The following is a 16,568-nucleotide window of genomic DNA, read 5'->3' as shown; positions in this document are numbered from 1 at the left end:
TCTTAACTTTCTAAATTATCAAGTAAAAATTACCAATAGGTAAAATAAAAACGATATTTTTAGTCAAATTATGCACTTAAGGTAATTTTTCAAACTAGTAGTGATAAAAGGAGAGAAATATGAGAGAATAATTGTCTTCTTAGTTTTATTTCAAAGTATTATTAAGGCAAAAAACAAGTGATGGGGTGGGGAGGTAAGATAGTTATAGTGGGTTTGATGAGATCAGAAAGCATGTTTGTTTTAGAAAGTTACAACTATTCATAAAGTATAATAGAAATCTCAGGCCATGCTGACTGTCTGAGACTAATGACTTTATGTGAACAGAAGAAAGATTGAGTATCTGACTGTTGATGTGTGTACATCTATAGTTGTGTGCTTAATTTTATTTATATGTTGCAACCATTTACATGCACAAAGGAAAAAATAGTAGGGTTTACTCAGATTAACCTTTATTAGCCAAAATTATGAAGGGAAAATAAAGTAAGAGAATTGTATTTGGTTACAAGAAAATTATATGACAACGGATCACAGAATCTTATGTAAATAAAGAAGGAAATAGAAAAAATGTTGTGAATGAATAAGCCATACTTTTTATTGAGTTAAATATTTATTGATAGTTATTACCTACTGTACATATTATATAGGAGGCTTTACAAGAGAAAGTTATTTAACAAAATGATAGAATTTTATTTAGCATAAGTGATAGGAGTGATACATAATGTAGGACATTAATATTGCATATATTTATTCCCTAACTTAAAAGGAATTATTCAAAATAACTGGTTCATACTACAATATAAATGAGAAGACTTTAAACTCATTTTGAATAAGAATTAAACACAACTTTAAGATGATACCTTTGAATTGAGATAAGATGGAATTAAGTCAATCAATATAGAAAAACAAAATGATGAAACCAGACAAAAATATAGAAAGAGCCTATGTCATAATTCCACTCTTAATAAGGCTGCAATAGATATTATTCTTACACAATAAGCTCTAAAAAACAATGCACACTTTCAGGAATCATTACACCCAAGTATAAAACATGTATTAGAATTTTATTTCTTGGACTGATTTCAAATGCACCGCAGCTCCTTTCTGAAGTTGCAAATCATATTCCCTAGAAACAGAGCAAGGTAATGATAAAAATAATTTTAGAGGTTATAGAAATACTTCCATGCATTTAATCCAGTTTACAGGAGAGGAGAATGTGGTTCAAGAACATTAATGAATTAATCATCCTGAATTTACCATATTTGCAGATGAAGAACAAATTAAAAACAGAAAAGTCAAATGTCACTGCAGTGATGGAATTTGTTCTCTTGGGGTTTTCTGACATTCCCAATGTCCAGGGGATTCTATTTGGGATATTTTTAGTCATCTATCTGACCATCCTCATGTGCAATAGCATCATTATACTGATAACAAAAATTGACCCTGCTCTCCAGACGCCCATGTATTTTTTTCTCAGCAATTTTTCCTTTCTAGAAATCTGTTATGTAACAGTCACTATCCCAAGAATGCTCATGGACATTTTGAGCCAGAAAGGAAACATTTCTTTGCTTGCTTGTGCCACACAAATGTGTCTCGTCCTTACGTTTGGAGGCTCAGAGTGTCTCCTCTTGACAGTGATGGCTTATGACCGCTACGTGGCCATTTGCAACCCTCTGCATTACACTGTAGTGATGAACCAGAAGGTCTGTGTCCAGATGGTGACTGCCTCCTGGGTCAGTGCAGTTCCCATTGTAATTGAGCAAACATGGCAGATTTTTTCTCTGCCCTTTTGTGGATCTAACACAATTAATCATTTCTTCTGTGACCTGCCTCCAGTACTCAGGTTAGCTTGTGGGGACACATCTGTGAATGAGATAACAGCCTATGTAGCTGCAGCGACATTTGTCACAGTTCCATTTCTGTTGATTGTTGCCTCCTACATCAAAATTATTTCCAACATTCTGAAATTGTCATCAGCCAGAAGCAAGACTAAAGCCTTCTCCACCTGTTCCTCTCACCTGATAGTTGTCATCTTATTCTATGGCACAGCTTCTATCACTTATTTAAGACCCAAACCAAATCAATCTGAAGGAATCGGAAAACTGATCTCTCTCTTCTACACCATTTTGATCCCGACATTGAATCCCATCATATACACTCTGAGGAACAAGGACATCATGGCGGCATTGAAAAAACTACTAACTAAGTCATTACAATGATTCAAACACTTGAAATTACAGAAGACTTTTCTTATGTGTTGGCCATGTAGATACAACAGAAAAATATAATTTTGTTCTGACGTTTTTAAATGAGGATCACGAACATCATCATAGAAAACTCACAATCCGTTAAGTGGTTTTAGTTTCATAAGGTTAAGGAAAGCCCTTCTCTATAATCAAAGTTGAGATTATCTCAATTGCAAGAATTTAATCTGAAGAATTCATCTTTCCTCTCTTTATGAACTGCAGAGTTAAGGAGATTGCCCTAGCAATACAATGTTAACTGACTGTGTTATATAATCAGGGATGAGAGTTATGTTCTGTGATAATTTTTTTTAATCTTCTCATTCCTTCAGATATGTTTACTGACCTGCTCTGCAGGTTGGGTTGGATTTGGACAATGAGAAAATCCAGCAGCAGCCAAGATGGTGGAAGCAAGGAAAGCTTAGTGTCTGCTTTGCATTTCCCCTCCTTTCTAGCTCTTGTTGCTGCCCATGGTGCTTTATGACTACAAATCCTGAGAGTGTTCCCTCCTCTAGTATCTCAGCACTCTCTTCTGTTTTTACATCATCCCCTCCTTTTGTAGCTGCTGGTTTTGCTTTAGTGATATCTATTTAGTATTAGACGTATCTGAAATTTTTACTCTAAACTATCCATATCACTGTGAATCTGGTTGAATGTAGGCCCCTTTAAATATATGTTCACCTAGAGCCTACAAATGTGGCCTTTGCAGATTTCAGAGAATGAGATCATCCTAACTTAAGGTGGGCACTAAACCCTATGGCCAGTGTCCTTTTGAGGCAGAAAGGCACAGAAAATTTAGAAAACAGATACAGAAACACAGAGAAGAATATCATGTGAAGGTAGAAGCAGAGATTGGAGTGATGCAGCCAAGAAAGATGCCAACAAGAAGGTCAAGGGCCACCAAAAACTGGAAGAAGCAAGAATGATTCTCCCTACAGCCTTCAGAAGGAGTAAGACCTTGCTAACACTGTGATTTTGGACTCTGAGTTCTAGAACTGTGACTAAGGTCTACTCTCCTAGCTACTTCCACATGTGCAATACAGTACTGTTAACTAAATTCACCATGGCAACAACATCCCTAAGAATTACTTATTAACAACCAGAAGCTTGTACTTTTTGCCCACCGTCATCCACTTTGTCTACCTACCACCCTGTGTCTGGCAACCACCAACCAGTCTGTTGTCTGTACTAGAAAAAAATATTGGCTTCTTCATAGTAATAGGATTTCAAATAATTTATGATGTTTAATTAATTTTATTTAGAGCTTACATTTATTAGAGAGAATGTACTATGTAAGTTAAAAGAAGTAACATTTTATGCAATAAATATAAAAAAAACATAGTAAAGAATATTCTTCCATTTCACCCTTTCTGACTCTTATTAATTGTCTTAAGGATATTCAGCATTTGGCAGAGAAATTTCAGTATTAACCAAATTATCTTTGATTTTTTAAAGAAACAACAGATTTTTTTGAATTAAAAAGAATCAATATATAACATTAAGAGTCTTTTTCAATGAAGTGTATTAGGTGACATTGGTTAATAAAATTATATAGGTTTCAAGGGTGAGATTCTATGATACATCATCTGCTCACTGCATTGAGTGTTCCCCACCCAAGGTCAAGTCGTCTTCTGCCCCCATATGTTTGACCCCCTTCACCCTTTACTGCCCCCTTTTCTCTTCTCTCTGGGAACCACCATACAGTTGTCTATCTACGAGTTTTGTCTTTCTTGTTTATTTGTTACTTTTCGTTTTATTTCTCACAATGAGTGAAATTATATGGCTCTTAACTTTTCCTGTCTGATTTATTGGTTTAGCACAACATTCTCAAGGTGCCTCCACATTATCTCAGATGGCACTGTTTCACCTTTTCTTATGACTTTTTGTATTCCATTGTATATATGTACCTTACCTTCAAAAAAAACCTAAGAGGCCTGTATAATACACATTTAGGTGCATGAATGCAAGATTATTTAAAATGCACATAGTTAAAAATAAATGACTATAAGTGAATATTAAATTGCTATTAATAAAACAATCATCAAAAGAAAAATGTTAATAGATATTAAATCAGTGAAGAGGTTCTATATTTGAAAAATGAGAAAGATAATTAAAAATCTAAAGATCTTATAAAGAATGACATGAGTTTCTGATCTTGGACAAATCAAAATGAACAGAGATTACATTAGTGGTAAATTAATCAGTTGGGCCTGTGCTTTTTTTTAGTACCAAAAATATGTATAAAATGCTTTTCATGTTTTGCTGCCAAATAATTCAAACAAATTCAAAAATGACAAAGTAAAAAAAGCAAAAGCTTAAATATGAAAGACACTAAAATGTTGAGAATTAAAGCACTAAATAAGGCATACATGAAGTAACTTAAGATAATTTAAATCTACTCAATTAATGACAATAAAACAAATGCATAAAAATTTTTGAGATTTTGCCATATCAATCCAGTTAGGAAAATTCTTTCACTGATTATGTGAAATAATTGATCACATGAATATTTGCTATCCATGAAATGCTCTTATCAAATGTGTGTAAGGAGCTTGCAGAGGTAGCTTGGGGTCATGTGAAGCCTCTGGGCAACTCTGCAGGTGCATTTTCTCTGATGCAGGCAGGTATGAGAGGTCTGAAAGACACTCAGCAGCAGGAACTTCCTAGGAAATTTTTCTTTTTGCCTCCTACATGCCTACTGCGGCTTACCTGGAATTGAATGAAGTGTGTAAAGAATCCAGGTTTCTGGAGAGGTCAGAGGATGAGAAGTTTTGAGGTGAGGCTGCAGTTTCCCTCATATAATAATGCCAGGATTGTCAAACCCCCATTATGACAGTTGAAAGCCACCAGTAAATTAACAGGGTTGAGTATCCTTGGTAGTTTTGTTACACCTTACAAAATGTATCATGATGCCCATTGGTCCTATTTTAACCAAGACATACTAGTTTCAGTTGTGATGGGAAAAATCAATTATTAAAACAAACGTTTCTTACATACACATGCAAAAGCACATGTACTTAAACTGTTACATGGAGCAGGAAAGAAGCAGCTACAACTAAATCTGGACGAGAACGTACACATTATTTTATATCAATCTGATTGTTGTATTGATATTTTTGGTTCTTTTAGAACACTGTAAAATTATGAGAAACAAAATTCAGAAAATACCATGTTGAAGAAGACATATTTAACCTCAAAGTCTGTGCTCAAATCAAAGCTGAAAATCTGGATTTCTCACTTTTATTATGATACAGGAAATTGAAAATGAACTGGTACTAAAGTGCTATAGAGATCATAAAACCCTACCTAAACACAGTATGTTTGTGTGAATAATTAATCAGGTAAATAACTGAAAGTTATTTGGACCAAATGCTTTTTAATAAGAACAATACTGGTTTATCTTTATGTATAGGTGCTTCTATGACTCACCATAGAAAAAGATATGTATTGCATTAAGGGAGATTATATCCCTGACTTTTTTAACCCCAAATATCTTTTTAGAAGTGACTTTCTTGTTAAGAATAGTAAAATTAAGATAGTAGAGAAACATAGTATTTCTCATTTCTTTGTCACCTTATTTTTCTGTTTGTACTTTTACTTGCTTCAAAACACATACAGTTTTTTCTTTCTAAACTTTATTTTCCAAACTACCTTATTCCTTTATGGGGGTGGGTTTCTGTTATCCTTAAAAATAAAAAGCCAAAGTGAGAAGTAACAGCATTTATTTTGGATCCGAGAATAGCTATTTAGGTAGCACTGATGAAGGCAGAAATCCAAATAGTGTTTGGGTCATGCAATGGAGAAAAGGAATATTTATGTGAAAGGGAAGGAAAATAATTCCATGAATAGAATGAAGGACTTTCTATGGATGCTAACAAGCCAAGGAAGAAATTTCTATAGGTGCAAAGAAGCTAAGTTAGTCTATAGCTACACATAATGGAGCTAATTCTGAGAATGTCTCTAATTTTCAGTATTGCAGTCAGGATGTCTGCTTCCCTGTTAGTTCTGAAAACAGTTGGAATACAATGTTGCTTTGGCCCACTGTAAAGGTTATTCTGCCCAAACATTCTGAAGGTTTGATTGAGATGTAAGACACACAAGGCCATGTGTCTGGGATAGTGGCTCAGACTCCATTTGGAAGTTGTTTTCTCTACATTAGTTTCCACAGTCCTTAATACCTTAAAAGGTGAACTAAAAACCTGAAGCCAATATTTTAGTACTTGATATTGGTGAGCAACTGCCTAACAATTATATATATAAATATATATGTATATGTATATGTATATGTATATGTATATGTATATGTATATATATATATATATGTATATGTATATATATATAATTTATTTATCTTAGAGGGGAAGGGAAGGAGAGAGAAAGAAATATCAATGTATGGTTGCCTCTCATGCGTCCCCTGCTGGGAACCGGGAACTGGCCTGCAACCCAGGCATGTGCCCTCACTGGGAATCAAACCGCGATCATCTGGTTTGCAGTCCCGCGCTTAATCCACTGAGCTACACCAGCCAGGGCTAACAATTATATTTTATAATAATTATTCTGTTCAATTTGGATTTCTCCATGTATCTCAGATAATTATTAAAATGAGAATTGTTTTAGTGAGTACAGCTAATCACAGACAGCAAGACACATCAGGTCATATGCACAAGGCAACCTTCCTCTAATATTAGCCATGCAATATCCTGCGTAAGTTAACTTCCAGTTAACCAATTTATAGGTCAGAATACATTTATCGACTCTCTGCTGAGTGATGGGATTGAGTCAATGAAAGTTGTTGAAACATAATGCCTGGTGATAACATCATGTATTTGATTTTTATAGATACATTCAGAAAGTTAAACCAGAATAAAACTCTGGGGAAAAGTCCATGCAGAATGAGAAAGTGCTACAGCAGCGTTCCAGTTTGGGAATGCACACGCTCTGCTTGTCAAAGGGCACCTGGAAGCGTCCTGTGACCAGAAGCACAAGGCAGAATAGTATGGTTAGCACCCCACTCAGAACTGTGATGGACAGAAACGTTTCTAATGAAGGACTCTGTAATATGTGGGGTAAAAAGGCTCACTTTGCTCTGTCCACAGACGAAAGCTAAAAATGCTATTTCTAAACCGTTCAATTGCATCTAAATGCAAACTTATTATATATTTCAGTGTGTCGCTATGTTTAGATTTAGCATATATTCACCGTTGCATTCAGATTTTCTCTATAATATTAAGATATAAAATGTTGCCATTGAATGGAAATAATGATGTTATATATTAAGTTATCAGTCTCCTCTAGGCAATAAAAATAATCAGAAGGATAATCGATTAATGTCACTATTTTTTGCAGATGGAACATCAAAAAATACGAACCAGAAGCAAATTTCACTTCACTTCAAATTTCACTTTGATTCACTATTGGGGGATTTTATTGTATCCCCAATCTCTGAATCATTTTTTGTGATTTTTTCGTGTTTGTGTAATAGTGCTCAAGGGAAAAGGCATCATTATTCTCATAATCAGAGCTGACCAGACTCTCCAAACTCCAATGTGGTTTTTCCTCAGTAATTTTTTCTTCCTGGAAATCTGATATGTATTTCTCACTCTTTGTAGAATATACATAAACATTTGCACTCACAAAAGAAATTAATTTTTTATTGTTCATGTAACAAAAGTGTGTTTTATCCTAATGATTGGGCACATGGAATTCTTTTTCCTGACAGTGACATTCTGTGACAGGAGTGTGGCCACTTATGAGATTCTGAGGTGTCCTCTCCTTATGAAGCACCAGCTCTGCATCTGGCTGATGATGACTGACTGTGGGATGAATGGAGTTCCCGTCAAGTTGGGGCAGATGTGCCATGTTTACTCTCTGCCTCTTTGTGGATCTAACTAAATGAGTCACTTCTGAGACATGCTCCCAGTGTTCAAGCTGTACTGAGGGGACACTTTCCTGCAGGAGTTTCCTGTCTTTACAGTTCCTGTGCTGTTTGTTATGATCCCCTACCCAATACTTGGCTCCTACAGTAAAATCGTTTCCACCACCCTGAAGTTGCTATTAGCAACAGGATGAGCCCACACTTTCTCTACTTGCTCTTCTCACAACACAGTTGTGGCTTTGTTCCGCTAACCAAGCATTCATGACCCAAATCCAAACATTCTTCCAGGACAGACAAATGTCTCTCTCTTTTCTATATCATTGTCACCCTGATGTTTAATTCCATGATACATATTCTGAGGAATAAAGGTGACAGGATGAAAGTGGTACCTTAATGTTCAATGGATCAGTCACTGATTTGAATGCATTTTCTTTCCCCCCACTTAACTCTGCTTGTGTCTGAGTAAAAGTTAGTTTGTATTTTCTTTTTCTGCTTCATAGTGAATTGATTGTCATTACTTATTCTTGAAGTTGTTATTTTCCACTGAACTTTCTAGTATCCCAAATGGTAATATTTCCAATAAGAAACTAATATTTAAAAAACCCTATGGTTAGTGGACTCCTCTCTGTCAGCAAAAATTTTCTGCTCATTTGAAACTATTTACAGAAAAAGTACAGTATCTTTTCTCTAGTAATTCAAGCCCCAATATTCCCTACAAAAATCATAGTGTATATCTTGGCTCCTCTCTCCATTCGTTGTTATTATTCAATTAAAAAGAAGTCAGCCAGTAAAAAAATACTATATATGGAAAGCCTTTTGAGAATAATTGCTGAATGACTGTAGAACATGAATAGGTTTGAATATGTAAAAGTTTGCAGTGTAAAAAAGATGGCATTTTATCAAGTTACATTAATTTAAATTAGTATAAATGTGTATAAAGTGACCCTTGCTTCACATAATTAACACAAATATTCAGATAATCTTTAAGACTAAATATTAAGGGCAGCATGACTCTTTTCCAAAGTAATATATTTTATGGCCTTGACTGTGAGAAAAGTAGTTTTAGTAAGATTAGTAGCCATAGTGGAAAGCACTGCTATGTTGAATGGAATTGACAAAGAAGTATTCTTCATGCAAAGAAGCCATTCAGAGTGAAATTTTCAATGCAAAATGCTGTATACACCACATATAAAGGGCTGCTCTAAATTCAAAACACAGAAACTTGAGAGAAAAATTGACAGGAAACCTGAAGGGGAGTTTCCCAAAAGAGGGTAATCCAAATGAACAAGAAAATGAAAATAGCTCATTAGTAACCAGTAAAAGGCATATTAAAATCAAATGAGATCTATAACACACTCCTCAGAAACACACATTTAAAAAAAAAATAAATCAGTATCAGCCATGCCACAGGGGTAAATGGTGTGGACTGACGGGAGCTCTCATGGATGCAGGAATGTGCACCAAGATAGCACCTTAGCCGACAGCCTGCTTCTATCTAGAGAATTCTTTCATTTTATTTTACTTTATCTATTAATTACATTTATTGGAGTGACATTGATTAATGAGATTGTGTACGTTTCAAGTGTACAGTTCTATGATACATCGTCTGCATATTGCACAGTGTGCCTACCACAAGATTCCTACCACTCAATTTACATCTTCCTTCACCACTTATTTGACCCCCTTTACCACTTACTACTAACCCACCCACCCCTCTTCCTTCTAGTCACCACCACACTGCTGTCTGTGCCTGAGTTTTTGTTTGTTAGTCTTCTTTGTTCATCTGTGGTTTTCACTTTCACATCCCACATATGAGTGATATCATATGGTTCTTGACTTTCCCTGTCTGAAATGGACTGGACTTGAATACAGAACACAAACTCTGGGCAGTGGCTTGCATCCTGGCCCTAGTGCAGACAATATTGGACTTTTTCCATTGTGAGATGGATGAAGATGGGACATCGGGAAGTCAGAAGGGGAACCCCTTAATTCTACCTCATAGAGAAATCGTACCACAGACCCCCAACCTCCCATGCATGTCTCAAGAAATCCTTTTCCTTTAGACACTGCACAACTTGTTTTCCACCAGTAACAATGCCACACTTCTATTTTTCCTGAAACTATATCAGGAAACTTAATTTCCCTTTACCTCAAAAAAATAATCCACAACAAAAATATATTCCAGAGTGGTGATACTACTGAATTTTGGGGGAAAAATGAGTCAAACCTATTCAAGGACTTACTCCAAACCAGGCCACATATGTTTTCCAACAAATAAGGAAATAACATCCATGACCAGTTAGGATCACTAGTCATGGCAAAGCAGTCTTCTTATTGCAATCACTGGGAAAATTTGCATAAATTAAAAACTTGTCTTTTAGAGACATCAGAGAACTCTGGGAGAAAAAATATATGTGACAATATCAAAATTAAGGTTCATAAACCCAGAAAGTGATAGCCCAGCAAGTGATTTTTTATATTTAGTTGGATTATAATCTGTGGCTGATGCAATATCATGTTACTGAATCACTTCATATGTCTGCAAATTTTGCTGATTCATTCAAAAAGTGAACAAAATTGTGATGTTGGTGAATGGTGCCTGCTTCCTCTTTATACATATAAGAGACACGGAAAATGTCTCGTTTTTTAACTAATTCCTTGTTCAAATTAAATTTTAATTATTTACAATTAAAGTTGAGTCAAAATGTTTAAAAAATACTTTGTTAGCTTTTCTGTGAAATGTTTCTTCACCTGTTTGGTTTGGGGTTTTTTTTTTTGACTGATCCTCAGTATTTAAGAATAAAAGCACTTTATTTGAGATATTATTTGTAATTACTTTTCCATTCTATCAATCTATTTGACTTCACTTTGGGGGTTTGTTTCATTTTATAATACAGAACTATTTATTTTGCAAAGAATATTTTTAACTTTTGTGCCCTGCTTTCTAAATTTTGGGTTATAGTTAAATTTTTCTTACTCCAAAATTATTAAAAATTTTTCACAGGGACCAGAGGGGAGAGGGGAAAGAATTTCAGGGGAAAGTGAGAAGGATTCACAGGAACAAGTATAAAGGACACATGGACAAAAAGTAAGGTGAGGGGTAGGCTGGGATGGGAGTATAAGACAGAAAATTGTACTTGAACAATAATTAAATAAATTTTAAAAATGAAATACATAGGTATAAATTACAAAAATAATACAAAGGCAAATAGGTTAATAAACTAATTTTTAGCAAAAAAGTAGAAGACCTTTATCATTTCACTTTCTAATATTTAAATTTGTGTATTATTGGGAGTTTTTCTTGCTGTAGTATAAGGGATTAGGAAAAGTTTATTATTTATTATTTTTTTCTAAGGCTGCTAAGTTCTCCCAGTAGTAGTAGTCCATAACTGGCCAATTTGGTGAGCTCTCTTTGTTGAATGATACATTCCCATTTGTATTTGAGCCTTTTTCTGAAATGTATGCTCTGGCACCAGGAGATCTCTCTAGCCATGCATGATACTACACTGTGCTAATAACGAAGCTTAGAACTCCATGTCAGCGGAGCCACTTGGATGCGCACCTGCAGTAGTCTGCCCTGCCTGCCCCTCCCTCTGGCGCTGTGCTGTGTCACCTCCTGCTACTCTGAGGCATCTCACTGCCCACTCCTCCCTGGCCTTTCCTGATGGCAAATGACTCCTGATATTTGTAAGAAACTCTCCTAGTCACTCTCCCATGTCACATGACTAAAAGATTTTCCTGTCTTGTAAGTGTATTTTCCTCAGTAGCGTAAACCTTTAGCAATGACCATTTACTATATAAAAGGGAGCAGCATCTTGTTTTTGTCATGAGAAATTTATTCCAACCCAAGATTCTTAAAACAATGTAAGCATTGAACAAAACATGTCTTTCCCACAATTAAAGCCTGTTTGCTTGGCCTCTTTCCTATCATCTCAGATGGACTTTCACTGGACTCTCATTTTACTAGAAGTAAAGTTTGAAACTATTCACAACTTAAAGATGTTAGATGAATTAAATGACGGCAATACTCTTCAAAAATAGGAAAAACTTCCTCCTTATTAATATTAATCTTGAGCTAAAATATTAAATTTTGGACTATGTTTAACAAATACAATCAACGACTAAATCTCAGGTTTGCTCTGGTGGTCATGAAGAAATAGATGCATGAGTTCTGTATATATAAATAATAAGTGTTCTGTCTTCAGAACACTTATTACAACTGTTACATGGGCCAGGTTTTAGTAATCAAGGAACCAGTTAGAAAAGAATGTTTAAAAAAAATAAAACAAGTTTGCCTTGTCTGGTGTGGCTCAGTGGATTGAGCACCAGCCTGCAAACCAGAAGGTCACTGATTTGATTCCCAGTCCAGGCACATGCCTGGTTTGCAAGCCAGGTGCCCAGTTGGGGACCAATTGATGTATCCCCTTTTAAAAATATTTTATTTATTTTAGAGAGGGGATAGGAAGGAGGAAGAGTGGAAGAGAAACATCAATGTGTGGTTGCCTCTCATGGGTCCCCCACTGGGGACCTGGCCTGCAACCCAGGCATGTGCCCTGACTGGGAATCCAACCAGCGACCTTTTGCTTCACAGGTCTGCGCTCAATCCACTGAGCTACACCAGCCAGGGCTGTATCCCTTGCACATGGATGCTTCTCTCGCTCTCTCCCTCCTTTTCCACGCCTCTAAAATAAATAAATAAATAAATAAATAAATAAATAAATAAATAAATAAATGGAATCTTCCTTGAAATCCTTGTAAGAAAAACAACTTTAATATTTCCATCTAATGGTCGCAGATGCTCTATACAGAGCACTTATATTAAATAAGGTAAAAATCGAATGTGTGTCAATATTGGATGGTCTCAAGTAGTATTGCTCAGCATGCTCTTGTGTCTAAAAAATAAGGTGCACTGAGCACTCTACTCCACGGAGAGACTGAGGAAGGGGAATTCTGGGTAAAGTGAGAGCTTTCAGGGAAAAAACACACACAGCAAATCAGACAGTGCCAAAAGTATTGTTTTAATTAAAAATGTAAATGTGTCAGGTGGAAGACACATCCCTGGGGCAGAGATGACTACTTTTATTTAAAGAGCATCTTTTGTTTAGAAACAACACACTCTTCTAAGGTGCATGAAACAGTGATTTCACCTACATTAATTTAAATATTTAAACCCTCTATAGTGAGAAAAATCATCTACATCCCAAATAAAAAAGGTAAATATCAACTACTTTATACTGATACTAAGCTTTAGTATGTTTTTAAATTTAAAGTTAATATTTAACTTATAGTAGGATATGTGTCATTGCAGTGAAGCAACTCCTGCATATTGTAATTCTGTTAAATGCAATGTATACAGAAATGATAAATAATGATGTGAAATCACTTCAGAATACTGAAAACCGTAATACTGAAGAGTATTTTCTAGGTATAGATAATACTATAGAAAACTTCATTTTCAGCAAACATGTAACAAATAAGTTTAATATTTATGCTTTCAGCTTGATATTATTGTAATAGGAGATTTGAAGTAGAACAATCCATGAAACAAATGTCTAGTCATTAGAAAATCCAAAGAACATTTGTTTTAGTGGCAACAAAAGACAAAATTGAGTACTATTCAATATAAAAAGTTAAGTATTTTACTGATTTCAAGATTTAATTTCACATTTTATATCAAATATATAAATATAGCTGAAGCTTAGGTAACTTCTTATATGCAACGAATTGAAACATTCTTTTAATTATTTAGATTTATTCAAGAAATGAAGGCTGGAATTTCAATAAAACTATTAAAGATTGAATTTTATTTCCTTGAATAATAAGAACTTAAACATTTATAAGAAAGAATAGTAATGTAGATAATCTTGTTAAAACACAGAAAAGTAGATGTATTTTTTCTACCTTGTTCTTCTCTAGAGAAAAACATGCACATATCTTGCATATTTTATAAATTTATGATTTTATTACCAAAGATTGGTTTTGTGCCATTAAAAATATATATATATGTGTGTATATCATATAATAAAGATATACATATATATATATACACATATACATATATATATATGTATATATATATATATACATATATATATGTATCTTTAGCACCAAAAGTCACTTGATTGAAGTAATGAGTTAAATAACTTGCATTAAATGCTTCTGTTCATATACGTGATATGTAAAAACTGGATTACCCCCAGGCTGGTGTGGCTCAGTGGGTTGAGTGCCAACCTATGTACTGAAAAGTCACTGGTTTGATTTCCAGTCAGGGAATATGCCTCAGTTACAAGCCAGATCCCTGGTTGGGATGTGTGAGAGGCAACCAATTGATGTTTTTCTCCCTCTCTTTCTCTCTTCCTCCCCCTCTAAAAACAAATACATGAAATATTTTTTAAAAGTTGGATTACATTGTAGTTTAACTCTTTTCTCCCTTTGAAGAATAATGATTTCACTTAAAAAGTGTTTCATGTTTACTGAGTTTTGGAATCAGGCATGTTCTAAGATGTATATTGGTCTCAAGTAGAAAAATACTCACAGTCCTCATCTCTCAGATCATTTATGATAGTAAGAGAAAAAGGCTTCCAAAAGGAAGTAGCCAGATTGCAACACTAAAGACTGGATAGTGATGTCTGGTCTTAGTATTAGTTCCACAGATTAGAGATAAGAATATAAACAAGAATATTGGCAGAGAACTCATGAAGAATTTTAGAAAACTCTAATAACTGCTTTAAGATGTCATTCCTTTCCTAAATTAAACATGTGATACACAAATAAAGTAAATTAGAGGGTATTTTTTCACCCAGTTTAGACCACAGAGTAAAATGTAGAAAAATAAAATCTAGTTTGTAATAAAAACAATAATAGCTAGTATATACAAATACTTTTAGAAATGTGAGGAGTTCTTCAAGTTGCTTTTGGATACATTAAGTGAATTAATCCATGTTACAATCCTAAGTATTTATATGTTTGTTAGCCGATTATAAACTCGAGTGAACTGTGGCACAGAGTATTAAGTAATGTGCAAGAGGTCACACAGCTGGCAGGTGGGGAAATCATAATTCAAATCCTGTCCATCTTGGTAGAATTACATTCCCCATCCATAACACTATAGTTACCCTCTATTTAGGGGACATGGTTCAAACACACCAGGACAGAGAAGTGAATGCAGAATCAGCCACTCTTGAAAGTGAGTCAGTGCCTCTCAAATTTTATATCCAAAGGTGTCACTCACTGTTACTCCAGTCCTGGTCCTGGTGAAATAAATGGAAAGCAATGGGAAAAAGTAATTACCAACAAGGAACTCAATAACTTTATTAAGTACAATTTTACTAGGCAATGTGTTACAATCCTGAGGAATACAAATTTAAGAATATAACTCATTCATAATTATAATTATGGAACCATGACCAATAACAGATTAAAAGTGATAGGCATTTTTACCAATCATATTATTGGAAGTAAAACTTAGAAAATATAAACAACTGCTTAATTTCACAGAGTTTGGACTTTGGATTCACACTCAAGTCCAATAATTAAAAAAACATCCTATGCTCTGACTTGCCATCATAAAACATTTGTGCAAATGTTCCAATTTTTTTAAGCTATCCAAATTAAAATAGCAATACATTGGGGGAAAACACTTTTGTGCAAATGATCACAGCATCTGCCATTAGTCAGTGTCAGTATCTTTACATCTAAAAATAAAGTGAGTTTAGAAATGGTCACCTAAGTGCTGTTTTCAAAGAACAATAGAAATCGTGGAGGGGCACCCAGCACACTGGGTAAACATCCCAGATAAGATATTTCCCCTCTGCCCACACACATGCACACAAGTAACCAGGTAACACACACATTCTAGGCCAGTTCTGTGTGTCCAGGGTTTCCCTCTTTCCTGCTTCTCTCTGCATCTGTGTTCTCATGCAGATTTTCCAGAATAGAGTACTCTTATATTCCCCACTGAGTATTCTACTAAAAATAATTTGTTTTATTCTGCTATATGCAATAAAATTCTCTCTCTCTCTCTCTCTCTCTCTCTCTCTCTCTGTCAGGTTCCTAATAATATGAACTGTATAATAAGGACATATATGTTCAAAGTAATTAAATGATGGAAGAGAAATTAAGGGTTGCAATAGGCAGTTGAAAAAGTATAAGGAAGATAACTTTTTTCTTTTTCTATTAAATACTTTTGATTTTTATTGTTGTTCAAGTACAGGAAGACAAATTTAAATATAAAGCTGGATTGTGAAGAAGCATAAGTCATGAAAGGGGAGATTATATGGCAAAGCTGTGGGTCTGTCTTCAACGACTCCCAATTTCTCCAGTGTCTGTCTTGAGCAAGACATAGTTTGGTTTGGCCTGGGTTGTATTCAGAAAGTATAAACAATGATCTTAAAATACTTTAAAGGAATTTTACAGTGATAACCTGTAATATCTACACTGAGTAAATGAGAAAT

At 34.7% G+C, this 16,568-nt stretch overlaps 1 protein-coding gene across 1 annotated transcript; it reads left to right on the top strand.

The window, feature by feature from the left end:
* The first annotated feature begins 1,247 nt into the window (after nt 1-1,247).
* Nucleotides 1,248-2,216, top strand: LOC118999789 (olfactory receptor 10AG1-like). Its single transcript, XM_037064522.1, has one exon. The coding sequence runs from the start codon at nt 1,266-1,268 to the stop codon at nt 2,214-2,216; it is 951 nt and encodes a 316-aa protein (XP_036920417.1). The 5' UTR covers nt 1,248-1,265.
* Nucleotides 2,217-16,568: the final 14,352 nt, after the last annotated feature.

Source organism: Sturnira hondurensis, unplaced genomic scaffold, assembly GCF_014824575.4.
Source record: "Sturnira hondurensis isolate 20B ecotype Veracruz unplaced genomic scaffold, ASM1482457v3 Scaffold0015418, whole genome shotgun sequence".
Classification (NCBI taxonomy): Eukaryota; Metazoa; Chordata; class Mammalia; order Chiroptera; family Phyllostomidae; genus Sturnira; species Sturnira hondurensis.
The sequence above is the reverse complement of the archived record's forward strand: the minus strand, read 5'-3'. Positions and strand labels throughout refer to the sequence as shown.